Genomic DNA, 15,989 nt, shown 5'->3' on the forward strand with positions numbered 1-15,989 from the left:
TTGAAAATAATGAACTTGGGACATTCTAGATTATAGCTGAACTTATTGGATACCTCCAACCTGTGGTGTTCATCCCAAGTGAACCAATTTGGTGTTCATTCAACGTATTAGTACAAGAAATCAGATATCCTTCAAATGAATCACAATTTCAGAAGGGCGCACTAGCTACGAAGTAACTGTAGTGTGTACTAGCTGCGATGTCGAAAATGGAATATCAGCAAGTGAGTGGTATGTCAAAAATGGAAGATCAGCAAGTGAGGTATTAGCACTTTGCTGCTGACTGCCATAGCTAACCAATTTAGTAATGAACCTATGTCCTCCCAAATGGATGATGCGTTTCACCTATTTCCTCCTTCACCTCGATTTGTGCCCTCATGAAACTCATGGGACCTCACCAACATCATGTCTTATGCAAATTTCAGAATGAACCAATTTGGTAATGAACCTATATTCAAATGGGTTTGTGAGTTTTCACCTAGTTGTGACCTGTACCTGCCACGAAATGTGTAACCCAACCCCCCCATAACCCAATATGAATATGCCACACAAAACAAGCCAGTGAGCACATGTGTGCGCAGAGAGAGAGAGAGAGAGAGAGAGAGAGGAAGCAGAGAGAGAGAGATGATCCAATCACAACGAATCGAGATATAATGCAACCTGCCGATCCTTTTTCTAATGTTCTCAAAAATTTTACCACCCTATAATTTTGCAAACCATTTTGGATCATATAATAATCAACACAGCTTATTCACATTAAGAACCAAGCTGAAAAATCTGAACATGATGTTTGTGTGTTTCACAGGACCTTCTTCACTTGAAAGAATCCAGGCCTCTCCTCATTTGCTGCAGTAACATCATCTTCTGATGCAACTGCAACCACGACTCCCTTGTGCTTTACCACGTCAACAACATCAGCAAAGTCATGGAAGTCCTTCAAGCTGCACGAGTACAAAAATTTTAAAAATTGAACTATCCATTCGTAGACAATGAATTTCAAATCCTAATACAAGGCCAACCAACTCTAGGGGTGGGAGATTGAAACCTAGTTGATGACCAAAGATCAAGTGCTGGATATTGTATTCAGAAAGCAACAATTTTACCTAGTAGATAAGATTTCTTCATGCCGTTTTTGCCTTTCCTCCTCAGTGATCCCCAACAAGTACCTCAACATACTGGAAATAAAGAAAGCCTCACATTTATTGGATGTGCCAAGATAATCTTGACACCAAATCATGCATGAGATAAGAGCAATTAAGCGCGAAAATGTAATAAAAAGTAAGCAGCATAGGTGGTTCTCTGTCTTGGATGTTTACGATTTATTTCTGCAATGCATATTATTAAATTTAGCTGTTCATTTCTTAGTTTAGAGCATGTATTTCAAAGACTATTGAAAACCATAACTCATGCCACATCACGTATAATGGGAATCGAAACCCTTCTGCTGCTATCAGGCAGTTCCTGGTTTGATCCATACCCGCCGGGTCTAATGAGTTGAGAGTCACTCTCCTGCCAGCAGTGTTCTCCTCCTATCATTCAACTTTGATCTCTATGTACCTCACTGGGGCTGGGCAAAGGGGAAGGATGGGGTGGGTGGTCAGGGGAGAAGGCTCATTCCGCGCCCCCCCCCCCCCCTCTTCCCCACGCCTATTTCAGTCTTCCCCCGGTCCCTGAGAGATGCAAAACTCCTTGGACAAAAAGGTGAATAGACTTCTTTCATCCCTCACTTTCCTCCTGCCTTAGCACCTGTGTGATGGTTTTGGAATGGGTTTGTTCGCCTATTCTAACAAGTTGAACCACGATACAGACCAACGATATTGATACTGTTCACTGTGCAATCAAATAAAGGATAGTGATGGAGAGAGTGTGATCCACAATTTGACTCATTTTTGTCACCATCACTATTTACCATTAGCACAGGTGCTGACCCCAACATCCACACACATCTTGGATGTGGAACTGCTGCTAGGATGCATGGCATTGCATCAACATGTTCAATTGTTGGTCTATAGCATATAGCTCAAATATCAGATATTACTTGGGGCAAAACTATAATTCAATGTACTACGGAAAAAAATAGACCATTGGGGTCATCACCCCAATCAAATAATGGTGGTAATGGAGTGGAAACGGCCCCAGGGGTCAAATACCATTCCTACATTTGATTCAATGAGGCTTATCCCAATGGACTATGGTTTTTTATAGTTTCAATTGATCATAGTTTGCTTTCTGAATTAATTATCAAGGCAACCCAGACGTTCACATTGGTGCCTTTGAAAATAAATTTTCACTATTGTACACACTGCAAGGATTAAAGGAAAAACCCAGTAAAATTTAAAAAAGATTCATGCCCTAATAACCAGCATGGGAAGGAACCACGCATTCTATCTGCTTCCAGTAAGTAATTTCTCACCTGCTGTAACCTTTGGCATCTGGTAATTGGTAACCATCCACGTCTCCAATGGTCCCAATTATCGCCTTAGTAAGTGTATCTTCATCTAATTCTAATTCGCGAAGGAAGTTTGCCGTTCCATCATATATGTCGAGAGTCTTCAGTAAATTAGGGTCTCGATAAGAAAGATAAGAAAACACTCCTGCATAAAAATCCAGCGAAAATTGGCAGCTGTAACTAAGATATGAAAGAGCATTGTGCACCTATAGCTCATCTTATGCAATAAATTAACAGAGTTGGTATGTTTGTGACTCACTTATCACCCATGAAAGTATAATACACAAGACAAGATAAAAGGGTGAACGGATAGGAGAGCATGAATTTAGGAGAATTTAAAAGGGGAGGAGGAAGAGAGATAAAATGGGAAACTGGCAGAGATCACAGGAGAGAAGATACATAGGGAAGATGCTTGAGTAAGTTTAGGGCTATCACTCTCAAATAAATGCAATCCAGCAAACCTCTCTTTAGTAAACAAGGGGATAACAAAAAGTGAAAACATGGGTATCATGTTGGGTCCCTCTCTATCTGCACTTTCAGAATAAAATGTTCACCTGAATGTGTATCAAAATCACAGAATCCTCCATATGCACCCCCACTAACGCGAACTCGATCCCACAACCATGTGTTTCCTATGTACATGGAGATCACATACGTGCTTCCATTAACCTGGTATCCGGTGTCATATAAGTTACCAGCCTTTCCCACATAGTTAACCTGCAACAGCAGCGAGAAGAAGGGACCAAATCTTATTTTAAAATCTGCCTCTTTTTCTAGAGCAAACTATCAAGACCCGAGATTTGAGGAAAGGAATGGCAGACACACAAACAGTAAATGCAAAACTCTGTACTATGAAACAGATACAAATGAGAAGTGGGAATGCGCAAAGGAAACCATAGGCCATTACGGTTATCAATATTCACCAAAATGATGGACAGTGATGAAGAGATGTGATGCCAATAGTCAGTCCAACTCTCTGTCTCTCCCTTCACCTCCATTTCAGTGAATGTTTATGACAACAATAGACTACGGCTCCATTCTCCATTCTCCATTGGATTACAATATACTTGTCCATGAAAACTAGGGAGCCATGTAAACCAGGACCTCAGTACCATTAGACTTAGAACCATGTAATAATAAACAACTAAGAAATTAACCAGCACCTGGGTAGGGATGACCAGAGCTTCATTCCCAAGATAAAGCTGTGCCTTCCATGACGTTGTTTCCAAGGAACTCGTGGCTGGAAGCAAATCGAGGAACTTACTCACATGCTTCTCGGAATTTGAGAGGTTTTTCCCGTCAGCTGTAAGATTTATGAGGCAACCTTTCCGAGAAAGCAAACTTCTACGAATATCCTCGAGTGAGCATGAAATGGCAGACCAATCCTGATCCACTTGCTTTTCTAGTGTTTCTAAAAACTGTAAATAGCTGAAATATGGATGAGAAGGAGAAATTAGGTATTACTATGCACATGAAAAAAGAGGCTGAACAAAATCTTAAAAAGCAGAATTCTTCATAAATAAAACAAGCATCATTTTTTAAAGTAATAAAACAAGTTAACTTTGACCTCTAGGACCAAAAAGAAATAAAATAAAATAAATAAAATAAAAATAAAACAAGTATCAATGGCAAAGTAGAATATTGAGCGAGTGCAATATGGCATTCAGAAAGTAAAAACACACTTTGCAAGGAAGAAAGTGCACAGCTTATATTTCAATGGAGAGTAGCATAAGAAGCTGCTCTTTCAATCGTAATCTCAAGTATAATACTAGGGATTTGGCAATATAAAAGTGGAAGACTTGCCTGCAAATTACGAAATTAGGCACTTCAGGTTTCTACAACACTTGCATTAGGAGAATCCTGATTCCTCCTCATACAGTTCTTATCAGATACATAGAATTGGATTCCCTTATTACATTCTAAATTGATTTATCACAAATTTCCATCTCTCAAACAGATTCAGCTTAGCTGCTGGGAAAGTAGCAGCTGCAGGAGTATGTAATGGGAGAACAGTGTAGTGTTTTTTAAAAGGGCATGGTTTGCATAAGGTTGCAATCGTAAACAATCAAAGTGAGGTGCACCTCCACACTTTGTCATGAGATGCAATTTTGTTGTCGAAAATTCTTTGGATGGTGCGAGAATCTTTTTTTATCTCTAGTTATAAAATTTTAGACTCCAAAAAAGGTTCCAATTAAACAGATCTATAAACGCATGAAAATCTTGAAAATAGAAAGTCTAATTCATCATAATCGTCAAAGCCTTTTCAAGACTAATTGGGGTCGACTACACAAATCCTGGTCTGCCATTCTGCTCTATTAAGGGTTGTACCCTCAGTGAGGCAATAAATCCGTATATCTTTTCTCACTACTTCCAACCATATCTTTTTGGGCTTCCCCCTCGCTCTTTTTTACTTTCCACTTGAACAAAATGGGAAGTCCAGTTATTGTGTTGTAAAATATACTATTTTTAGGGCTTGAAATCTCTTTTTTTTCCATATCGATAGATATTGATGTCGAGATCATCAATTTGATGTTTTTCCAACATCAAAACAAACATTTTTGAAGGATTTTAGAGGTGCACCATAGTTCTACTATAGGGTTAATTGTTTTTCTCTGCTCTTTTATTAATGGAAAAATGGGTAGGCGGCCTTCTCCCCCACTGACTTACCCAAAAAAAAACTTTATATAAAGGAAAACGTTTATATAGAGCTGAGGCTCTAAACAATCAAATTAGTGCCTACCTCAAAAATTTCAGTAGAAAAGGTTGTTTTGATGCCCAAATATCCTCAAATTGATCATCTCAACATCAAGATGCATGGATATGAGAAAAAAATAGATTTCAAGATTTGGAAATAGTGCATCTTAAAACGTATTTTTGGACCATCAATTTTCAAGATTTTCAAGTTTTCATACTTGATCTACACTATTTTTTAAGCTTTAAATTTTACAATTAGAGAAGAAAATAAATTTTAAGGCTATCACAAAGATTTCCAGTATTGAAATCACATTTCTCGACACTATTTGAAGGCGTGCTTTATGTTGATTGTTTAGAACCCCAGCTCTATACAAACCACACCCTTATATATATTTTTTCTTTCTGAAAATCTCTCGGATCGGTGCCTTTAACCATAACACACCAGTGTTTTTAAAATCTCTCTCTCTCTCTCTCTCTCTCTCTCTCTCACACACACACAGGAATATCTCCTCTTTCTCACTCACTCACACAAATACACATGGATGACAGTAGGAATACAAGTGAACAAAGGACCGCATAACATCAGACTAAAAGGTTGTTTTTTGAGTTCAACCCCCTCTACGGTGTATGCATTTTATACTCGCAGAAAGAAATCTGTGGCTAAGAAGTTCTTGCCACTTACAATGAGACTATTAGGAACACTAATGAAATTCTAAAAGTGGAATCCATAATATATTAAGGCACCAAAGAGGGAACTCAAATTAGCTACTATGATCGTCTAATTAGACTGAGTGGTCAGATCAGCAGAGATTAGGAATTCCAGCAATACTCGTAAAATTTTCAAATCCATTAGTCACACAAGTATAATTTCTAAACCGTAGGCTTTCTTCAATTATTAAGCAATTAATGGAAGGCCATTTTCTAAATGATATTTTTTTTTTTGATAAACATCAACTTTTGTATTGCTTTAGAGAAAGAGAGTACAATTTTGCGTGGATAGATTCAGACTACAGATCTTGCCCATATGAAAACAGGGCCTGGAATACCTGCACAAATCCTGCACATAAAGTTCTGAAACAATGCGTATATAGTTTTTTAAAAAATAACTATGCACCTTGCTGGTACCCAAATTCCACAAATAACTTTATAAATTAACAATGAAGGGACCACAAAACAGTCAAGTTCAAAAAATTCCAGCCCAGGCACCATTCGGAATTTCAATTTCTAGAGCACCTGAATGACCTATAAAGGTGTTACCAACATTGATTTGATACCGCTCATTAAAAAACACCAACATTAGCAGACATTTACCTGATACCACCCATTTGCTCTGCAATCCATCCTGCTGTGTTTAACTTGGCATCCATCCTAGCAGCCGCAATACCATGACCACTGCCTCTCAAACGACTCTGTGCAATAAAGAAATTAATCAATATAAAAAAGACCTGGAGAAAACTAATTTTTTTTCAGATCTGGGGCACACAAAATACCTCCATTCTTGCTTTGCTCTGGCAAACAAATTGCTTAAAACGTTGCTGATCAGTGAACTGGACATCCTGCAGAACTGTGTTAACCTGCACAATAAGTAGCATTCATGCACACTACAGTCAAAATATTTGACTAACAATAAGTCAAAGTTGAGGAGCACTGAACTACATGTCAAAGCTGAAAATGTGCATGTGGGAAAGAAAGAATAATTCATAAATCTGAAACTTCTTTTCAATTGATGGCCACATTATTATATTCCCTTCAGGAATAAATAACTCAAGCTGGGAGGACAAAATCAACACACCATTTGATGAAAGGAATGAGCAAAAGAGACCTCTATGCAAGTTCGCCGTGAGATGAGCAAATAAGGACTTGGATGCCTATCTATTAGATCTGGTTAAACTAAAACAATTAGGAAACCATTAAGACTTGATTTTTATGGTAATTAAAGAATGAAACTCATTTTTACTGTTGTAATTAAACTCTGCAGCCCTGGCGATAGAGTGAAATTACCATTTAATTTTTCATCCTAAAATCGCAAATAAGAAAAAAGACAGGACCAAAGCCTGAGAACCTCTTTTAGAAACCAGGAAAACTGACATAACAGAAACTTGAGATTCTTCTCACACTGCAGGGATGATTTAAGTTACACAGGAACAGTGTGGGAAAAGAAACTACATCATGAAGTAGTGAAAACACCTCATGCCTGTACAAGCACGAGTGGAAGTGAACATCACTATAATATATATTTGAAAAGGGTTGGAGATTATTTGAAAAGGGTTGGAGACTATTCTTCTTCAACGGCACCTTCAACACATTTATTAAGGTCCAATACATTTTTTTTTTGGGGCATATCAGTAGGAAAAGGGTCCCCTACTACAATAGGATGGAACTCCAGACGTCACATCATGGTGCCCCGCTGCCCTCACCACTCAGCTCAGATACATCTCTATTGTTACTAATAGTTGAATAAGGCCATTTACATCCTGCAACTTTATTATGGGATGCCTACACTGACATAGTCATTACACGTTGGTCATATCCAGCATTTTAGCATATTCTCCCAAAAATATCTTTTGTGAAGAAAAGAGTCCAGGATGATCATATATCACTTAGCTACTCATTTAGGAAGGAAATTTGGTCAGTTATGCTGGACCTCTTTAATGTTGATCGGGTTATGCTGGCAGCATTGTCACATTCATTGCAAGTCTATTAAGGCACAGGATGGATCAAAAAGTGATCTTTAGTCAAACAAATAACACATTTGGAAGGACAAACAGAGTTTTTTGGGGGTAAAACCATGACAAGGAGAAACAGAAATAGTTGCAGAGACAATAGAGGTTTTTCATTGTAAGAAGGGATGACACCATGGGTGTCATGGGGAAGTATGATACTTTTGGCCATTGGGATTTTTGCCCATCAAAAAATATGTATAAATTAATTTTTTAATGAGAAAATATTTCACCAATTCCCCCAGTGGAATCTCGTGGGCATGAGAAAAAAGTCCCAGCTCTAAGTGCATCGGCCTCAGTGTCCTTTCCTCATCCAGGGGCCTAATGGCAAAGCAGCTACATTGCTGAACATAGGGGTGAAATGCCCTATTATTATAAGAGAAAGACATGTAACCACTATTAGTAAGATGTTGCATTGTTGCAACATTGTCGAATTGACCTTGTTATGGTTGTCATGCCACTTGCTCATCATTACTCAGTGTAAAACAACTAAACAAATAAAATAAACTAGCAAAAAAAAAGGAACCATCAGAAGTGCAAACGAATCAATGGCCTCCCTCAAATATGTCACATGATGTCATAGTTAGCACCAGAGAACCTGTTAAATGTTCATATACTACCTTATAGCAATGATAAGTCGCTCCTTAAGAACTAAGGGGCACAAAAGAGACAAATCTAGTTTGATCTTAAATCAAGAAACCATACAGACAAGCTTATTATATGTGAAACAGTCCATAAAGAAGGTACGCTTAACAATATAACCAAAACAGTACCAGGTTGAAAAGGTCATCAACTCTAGCAGCCATGGATTTAGCACGAACAATTATCCTGCTACATGGCTCCACTTTGCCACGTATTGATGATGTAAAAGGGTATATAGATATCCCCCCTGTCTTTCTACCAATCAATTGATTGAGTTGCACGAAGTCCATGTCTTTAGTACCCATCTCCAACAGAGATTGACTGTCAAAATACCATTCAAGTCACACCCATAGTTAAAATTGCATATATGAGTATTCTGTTGGGAAACGTTACCTAGTCTGAAAGGCTATGGTAGTCCAAGGAAAAAAAATCAGTGTGCATTTTCACTTGCGAATGGTTGGAGATTAACTGGAGTGGGGCCCACGGGGACATTCTCCTGGGTCCAGATTATCTCCAACCATCTCTCAGTGGGAATGTACAGTAAGTATAACTTAATAGTGCTATATGTCATGGTCCATTTCACAGTATCATATTTGTTTTTAGTAGTATCCAATGTTACATGATCATAGATATGGGTATTGATCAACATATTCTGTCCAACACAAATACAAGTAAATTGTTGTAAGGAACACGACATCAGTGTTTCAAAAAGCGCTAGGCAGTACCTAGGCGATCGGGGGGGTCCAGGCCGCCCAGCACCTAGGCGGATGCCCAGAACCTGGGAGGCCCATTAATGTTTTTTTTTTTTTGGGTTTTTTTCTCTCTAAAATAGGTCTAATGGATTTTATGTTTCAAATTAACCTAAAACTCACAATTTTACACCTTTAGTATTAAAAATGACCCAAAATTAGCCTCAACGAAGGGCATTTCTGCCACTGGGCAGGGCGCACCTAGGCGGGTTCTTGGGCGCCCATTGATATCCGTTTTTTGGGGCGCCTAGGCCTGGATGATGCTCCCAAGAACTAGGCGGTCCGCTTTTTGAAACACTGCATGACATGCATACATGTACATGTCCATATTCTTACACATGGAATACATTATGATAAATAATTGGAGGTGTTTCATACTAAAGGCAAAAGCAATAAAAATTTTGGACAAAAGTTTCTAAAGTTTTGATGTGAACCTCCACATCCTAGGCATAATGTAGAATTCTGATGAATGTGTGGATGGCTACGACACCATGTCCATTTGTCAGACAAGTATAAGTCCAAGAAATGCCTGTAGACACTTCTTGGAAGTGTTCACAATTGTCTGAATTGTCAACATGTGTTATGACACATGCACCTATGTCAGGTGCAAACACACGACTGATGTGGGACTCATCACATACGCAATATTAATAATATATAAGTGACCCATTATCGCATAGCCAATAACAGACAAATATATGATCAATCACTTTTCTAAAAGTGGAAGCATCGTCATAGTAAGAATTCCCCCAAACCATAACTGCTGACTTACCAAAATAGAGGTATCAAAGGGAGAAGCTCTTGCTTTACCAAGCACATATCAAACACTACTTCAGCATAGAGAACATCATTAGTAAAAAGTTCATGCTGCAAGACTTTTACTCCATTAATCTCACCAATCTGCAATAAAGAAAACATTTAGACATAGTTCAACGATCTCCCTCAGTCACATGAACTAAAAGAATTTGGTAAACATGAACTAAAAGAATTGGTAAACATTGATCTCTTTATTAATATCAGGAGGGTTGCATAGGTGATTTCTTTTCTGTCAAAAAATTTAGAGTACACATTAAAAAAATATAGAAAACTTAATTGAAAATAATGAATACGCATATTGAAAAACAAGAAAATATACATAAGGATCATGTGTATGTGTTTGTATGAGGATCATATTCTATAGAGCATCAAAAAAGGCCCGAAAAGATAGGAAATACTCCTTAATACACTCAACTTCTAAAAGGAGATAAATAGAAAAAGAGAGCAACAGGTCATAGTTACCTCTATGGGAACATGTATAGGATGTTTTGGAATATCATGCAAAGAGAGGCTCGGAACACATTTAAGAACTTCAGGAGGGTCAGGAGTTTCTTGTTTTAAACGAAGCTCCTGTGTTGCACGTGCTAGCTCCGCAAGGTCCTCTTCTGTCATACTGGCCTTAACTTTCTCTAGGCTTTCTTTCTCATCAGCTTCATCACGAGAAGCTTTCTCAGTATCAGGCTGAAAAGGAACAATGCAAATACCCACTCAGCAGAACATTGTTTCCTAAAATCAAAATTCACTAAAATATTTAATCATTAACTTCAGTAATGAATAGTTTTTCAAAAGACCTGCATCTCAATCGTAACACGATGAGGATTGTCCAAGATGAATTTCTGTATTAGAGGAGAGAAAACAGCCTTTGAGCCTTCTTCCGCTATCCTTGCTTTTAAATCGTTTAGCGGTTTCTCGTATTTTAAAGGCTCAAATGGATCCATATCATAAATCCATTTTCCCTGCAAGAGTACCAAAAATAAAAAATTTGCGAAAATAAAGTGGCCCAAGTGACATTGGCAAGCCCTTGAAGAAATAAGAACAGAAAGCTGTTTACTCACAATGGAGCGTAGCATCAGTGACAAGCCCCGAGGAAATGAACCAGTGTTATTTTCACGAAGAGAGAACTCAATTGTATTCATGGATGCCTCAATGGCTTCTACATCGAAACCCTTATTTGCTAATTCTTCAAGAGTTTGGATTATCAGGTCTTCTACCTTCCGAACATCTTCTTCTGCAACACCTTTTAAACCTACACTGAACTGGGGCTGCAAGAGCTCATCTTCAATTCCACCACCAATAAGAGCATCTCCTAATCCACTCTCCAAAAGAGTTTTTCTCAATGGAGAAGCAGGGGTTCCCAACATGAGATGATCCAAGAAACCCAGGGCAAGCTCAGTCTCTAGATCCAAGGGTTCCTCAGATAGCAACCAGTTGAGAGAAACCATGTGTTTCTTTTTCAGGTCACCAGTGTCACCTGCAGGATATTTCTCAACAACCTTGACAGGCTTAGGGAAAAGTTTCTGGGGAACCACTTTTGATTCATATGGTGCAGAGCTAGCATCAAACTGATCAAGGTACACTGTCAGAGAAGCAAAATCCGTTTCAGTTTCAAATACCAGCAAAGCTAGTTGTATGCAGTGCATTCCTAATCAGATTGCATTAACAGAAAAAAATCATCATTATCATCCAAGTCTTATCCCAATTATTTGAGGTCAGCTAGCATTAACAGAAAAATAATAACACAAATATATCCCTCTGGATTGCCAATCCCGTGCACATAAAAAAGGGGAAAAAAAATGGCACTTCAACAATTAAATAAAACTTTTTGTACCATATAGAATGAATAATATATATTTTTAATTCACATACACTAATAATATATTACACAAAACTAAGGAATACTTAACGTACTAGTATACACGGCTATTGATGAATGCTACAATCAAGGATTCGTCATACTCCATCTAACGCAACCTAATTGTTTTGAAACCTAATTGTTTTGAAAGGGATTGCATATTGTTGGTTTACTGGAATGACAGCCCTTGTGGGTGAAATGATTTCCAGGGAATAAGGGACGTTGTTTGTGGCATTAAAATGAAATGAGAATCCTCATAGGAATAACAAGGGTACTTCAAACATATCCTAGGAAAGTTATATTCTACGTCAAAAGGTTTAGATACATATATAGATTAGATAGGAATCCACCCAAGATAGGGAATTTCGGAAGTGGCCCATCTATATAAAAGGGGTCATAGAGAGAGAGAATAATAACTTTTTGCTAAGAGCATCACATGCATCTCTCCTCACTTTTTCCCATTTTTGTTTTCTCTCCTTCTCAATCTAAGTTTCTCTCTCTAGAAAACTAAGTGTTCCCTATATCCCTTTATGAGAACTCTCGGACCATCCATCAAAGGGCTCATAGAACTGAGTAGTGTTTATCATACTTTCAGTTCTAATAATCAAAAGATGGCCTGAATGGTCCGTCAAAGGGCCCATAGAACTGAGTAGTGTTCATCATACCTTCAGTTCTAATAATCAAAAGAAGGCTCGAGGTTGCGAGCATCAAACACATGAACTGAAGGAACTGTACTTGAAAGCGCAAAAGGGTAATCGGACTCAAAAAGTTGTGTGACCTATATTTCATTCTTTAATTTTATGTTTTTCAATGTGATTGGGATTCATCGGTGAATCCAACATTGGTATCAAAGCCATTACGATAGCAATCTGCGTCTTGGATATAACCCATGTGGTTGGTTTGCGAAAACATAGAAACTCTAGTGTTTGGAGATTTTGTTATTTTCATGTTTTTGGGTTTTTTGGACTAAAAGGGCCACTTTGGGCATGGGATGTAAACAGGGGGGCATTGGGTCGCATTGGGTCCAGGTTGACCCCAACCCGACTCTATGGTAGACCCGGGTCAGGTCTAATTCAAATGGACCTAGACCCAATGTCCAGGTCTATAAATAAATAAATAAATAAATAAATTTTATATATTTATATTATATAGTTAATATTGTTCATATGAGTTTATACTAATCTATACTGGGTAAGACCAAGTCGAGTTGACCCCGACGAGGACTCGATCCAACCTGACCTCATAGGATCCAAGGTGGACCTAGACTAGACCTGACTAGGGTGGGGTCAAGGTCAAATGAACCCAAATTTGACCCTGCAGGTCCAATGTTTGGATCCACTTGACCTTGACCCCGGTCGGGTCAGCCCATTGGGTGATCGTCGACTCAACCCATTAGCCACACCTAGGTATGCACATGGTGCACACAAGCCCGTTAAGTGCATGATGGGCACAGGCACACTCTATGGGCCCTGGACCCACAGTGGTCCTATGTGATGAAGCACCATGCATCCTCACAGACTGTGTGGACATGTGCAGTCCATGCACATGCTGTGAACCATGCACCCGTGCTAGTCCCATGGTGGACGTGAGGTGGTCCAACGAGGTGCACACCAATCACGCTGTTGCATAGGGCAGCAGAGCCTATACGCCACTTGGCACAAGTGGCACACGCAACTGCACACGTGGCACACATATAAGCACGTCTAACATGTGTGTAGTGCGTGGGGATCAAGCTCGTTACGCGCATGTGCGACATGTGTGATAAAAGACATATGGCACGGGTGACAACACGTGTGGGATGTGTGGCATGCGCGTGGGTATGCCACTGGCTTCACGCATGTGCACATATGCCCCACATGTGTGGCCACAAGTGCGAGATGGAGCACGTGTGAGGACCACAGGCTGAAGCCCTATAACTGCTGCTTTTGTGATCACAGACATACAATAACATATCGCCCACATTGTAACAGTTTTTTTGTGTGGCCTCAGTTGTGCGACTGCACGTATGAGGCGGTACCTGAACCTGATGCCGAAAAAGTGCGGCCACAGCCACACCAATGAAGAGTGAACTAGGACGCGGCTCCATAGTAACAGTATACAGCCTCAAAGAAGAAAAGTTAGATGCCAACCTTCAGAAGGGCATAACTTTATATCCGGGGATCCGTTTTTGACATAGTATACAGGTGCTCGGGTAGCTCATGAGTAGAATGCAACCAGTAGGGTGCCATCTGCTGATTGTGCTCCTATAACCCTTGTTTTGGCCCAAAAAATATCTGCTGTGCTTTTTATGATATTGTTTGTATGCCATCAATGTCAGACAAGCAATCTAACAGTATGTCACCTTGGACCGTGACTTCAATTAGTTTGCGCCTTATTGTGGGATTTTGCATCAATGATAGAAACATTCACTTGATTACGAGGATCAAAAGGCCTTACAATAAAAATTTTGAAGCTGATTACTAGCCCTAGCCCTTCCTCAGTATTGCAAACTTTTCTCTTTGGGTTGGTTTGGAAGTACAACTACTTCAAATCTTGAAGATTCAGGGGAGAGCCAGAAATGAAGATACATGTATGTGTTTCGCGGTATTTTTGTATCAGAGCACACAACACTAGTTCCAACAGAGGTGTACAGAACTGGATCATATTGTGGATATTTGTTGCCAAACATAGGCTTAAAACCTACGGGTGGGCATCAGGGCCTCATCTTACCTGAGAACCCTTATAAAGCAGGGTAGATGGTGGATCCCAAATCAGGGCGGCCCACCAACCGTGAAAGCAGAAGTCGTCCACTCCAACAGGCAACCGATGTCATACGTGCTGGAACTACCAGAGAAATCAGAAATCTCAGTAAGGGCCTCAAACGATCACATATTGAGGCCAAGTTTTTAGGATCCTCATATTTAATGATAAAGGACATCATGAATAAAGGCTGTGAGCTTTGGGATAGGTTGCAACCCAAAATGCATGATTGGATGATTAATAAGGGCCATTTGGTCAAATCACATCAAGAAAAGAAAATGGGCCAAAATTGAACCAAAATCTAATCTAAGGAACCCTCAAGATATCTCCCAAAAATCAGGTCATTACGGTATCGAGAGGCCAATATACTAGAATCAATCTTGGTAGTATGGATGGTGGCCTGGATAGCATAAAAAGCCGGTCGATTTACAAAGGGAACCCCAGAAATAGGCATCTAACGGACCCAAAACTTTGAGAGATCATAGAAAAGTCCTACAAAAAGCTTAACTTTAAAATTTGAGGTCAATCCCACATTGTCTGATACTGTTTACTAAAGAAGCTTTGTTCTACCATACTATTCTTGTGCTAACATGAGTTAATATTCGCCATGGCCCGAAACATACAGCAAAATAGTACAATACACCATTTTGTTTTGGGGCCATATCGCCCATTTCATTGGTTATATAGGCTTATTTTTTGATATGTTGCTCCTTGTCAAGAGAGTTGTCCACCATCAACATACATGCACACACAGTCCACCATCAACATACATGCACACACACAGATATATTATATATATATATATATATATATATATATATATATATATATATATATATATATATATATATATATATTCTTGAGGGTTCCCACCTTATATCGTGGAGAAAATATATAAGATTTAGCATGCAAACTCGACTCGCTGTTCTTTCCATCAATATAAGAGTTGTCATGGCTCCTTTGAAGATTAAAGGAGATTTTGAAGCCCCCATGTGTTGCTACATTTTTTATGTTGCTGAAATTGGACCCACACCCACACCCACACCCACACCCACAAAAACACTCATAACACCTCCAATACTTGTGAGTTAGAGTGAAATTCAATGCAACATGCTCCTAGGTCGATTCTCTGCGACTCTATGGAGCCAAAAATGCCCACATACCAGTGGAAATACGACAAAATAAGACAGAAGTGACAGGTATATGAATTCTCAATGTTCCGAGGGGTAATAAGTGATATTTTCATCAAAATATCCCAACAAAATTGCCCTTTTGGAAATTGACAGGACCAAAAATTGATATTCCACCCATATAATATGAAGAACATTGAT

General features: G+C 39.0%; 1 protein-coding gene across 2 annotated transcripts in view; it reads right to left on the minus strand.

The window, feature by feature from the left end:
- Nucleotides 1-648: 648 nt before the first annotated feature.
- Nucleotides 649-15,989, minus strand: part of LOC18425114 (presequence protease 1, chloroplastic/mitochondrial) — a 31,811-nt gene continuing 16,470 nt past the window's right edge. For both annotated transcript variants that reach the window (XM_006829617.4, XM_020661878.2), the window contains 12 exons: nt 11,123-11,643; nt 10,859-11,023; nt 10,530-10,748; nt 10,024-10,151; nt 8,634-8,823; nt 6,631-6,714; nt 6,452-6,549; nt 3,610-3,874; nt 3,001-3,163; nt 2,411-2,591; nt 1,101-1,172; nt 649-938 (listed from right to left, as the gene is read on the minus strand). In XM_006829617.4, the coding sequence (XP_006829680.2) occupies nt 797-938; nt 1,101-1,172; nt 2,411-2,591; nt 3,001-3,163; nt 3,610-3,874; nt 6,452-6,549; nt 6,631-6,714; nt 8,634-8,823; nt 10,024-10,151; nt 10,530-10,748; nt 10,859-11,023; nt 11,123-11,643 (2,228 nt within the window). In that variant the 3' untranslated portion in view covers nt 649-796. The remainder of the gene's footprint in view (nt 939-1,100; nt 1,173-2,410; nt 2,592-3,000; nt 3,164-3,609; nt 3,875-6,451; nt 6,550-6,630; nt 6,715-8,633; nt 8,824-10,023; nt 10,152-10,529; nt 10,749-10,858; nt 11,024-11,122; nt 11,644-15,989) is intronic.

Source organism: Amborella trichopoda, chromosome 4 (assembly GCF_054954075.1).
Source record: "Amborella trichopoda isolate Santa Cruz 75 chromosome 4, AtrichopodaSantaCruz75HAP2 v2.0, whole genome shotgun sequence".
In the NCBI taxonomy this organism is placed as follows: domain Eukaryota; kingdom Viridiplantae; phylum Streptophyta; class Magnoliopsida; order Amborellales; family Amborellaceae; genus Amborella; species Amborella trichopoda.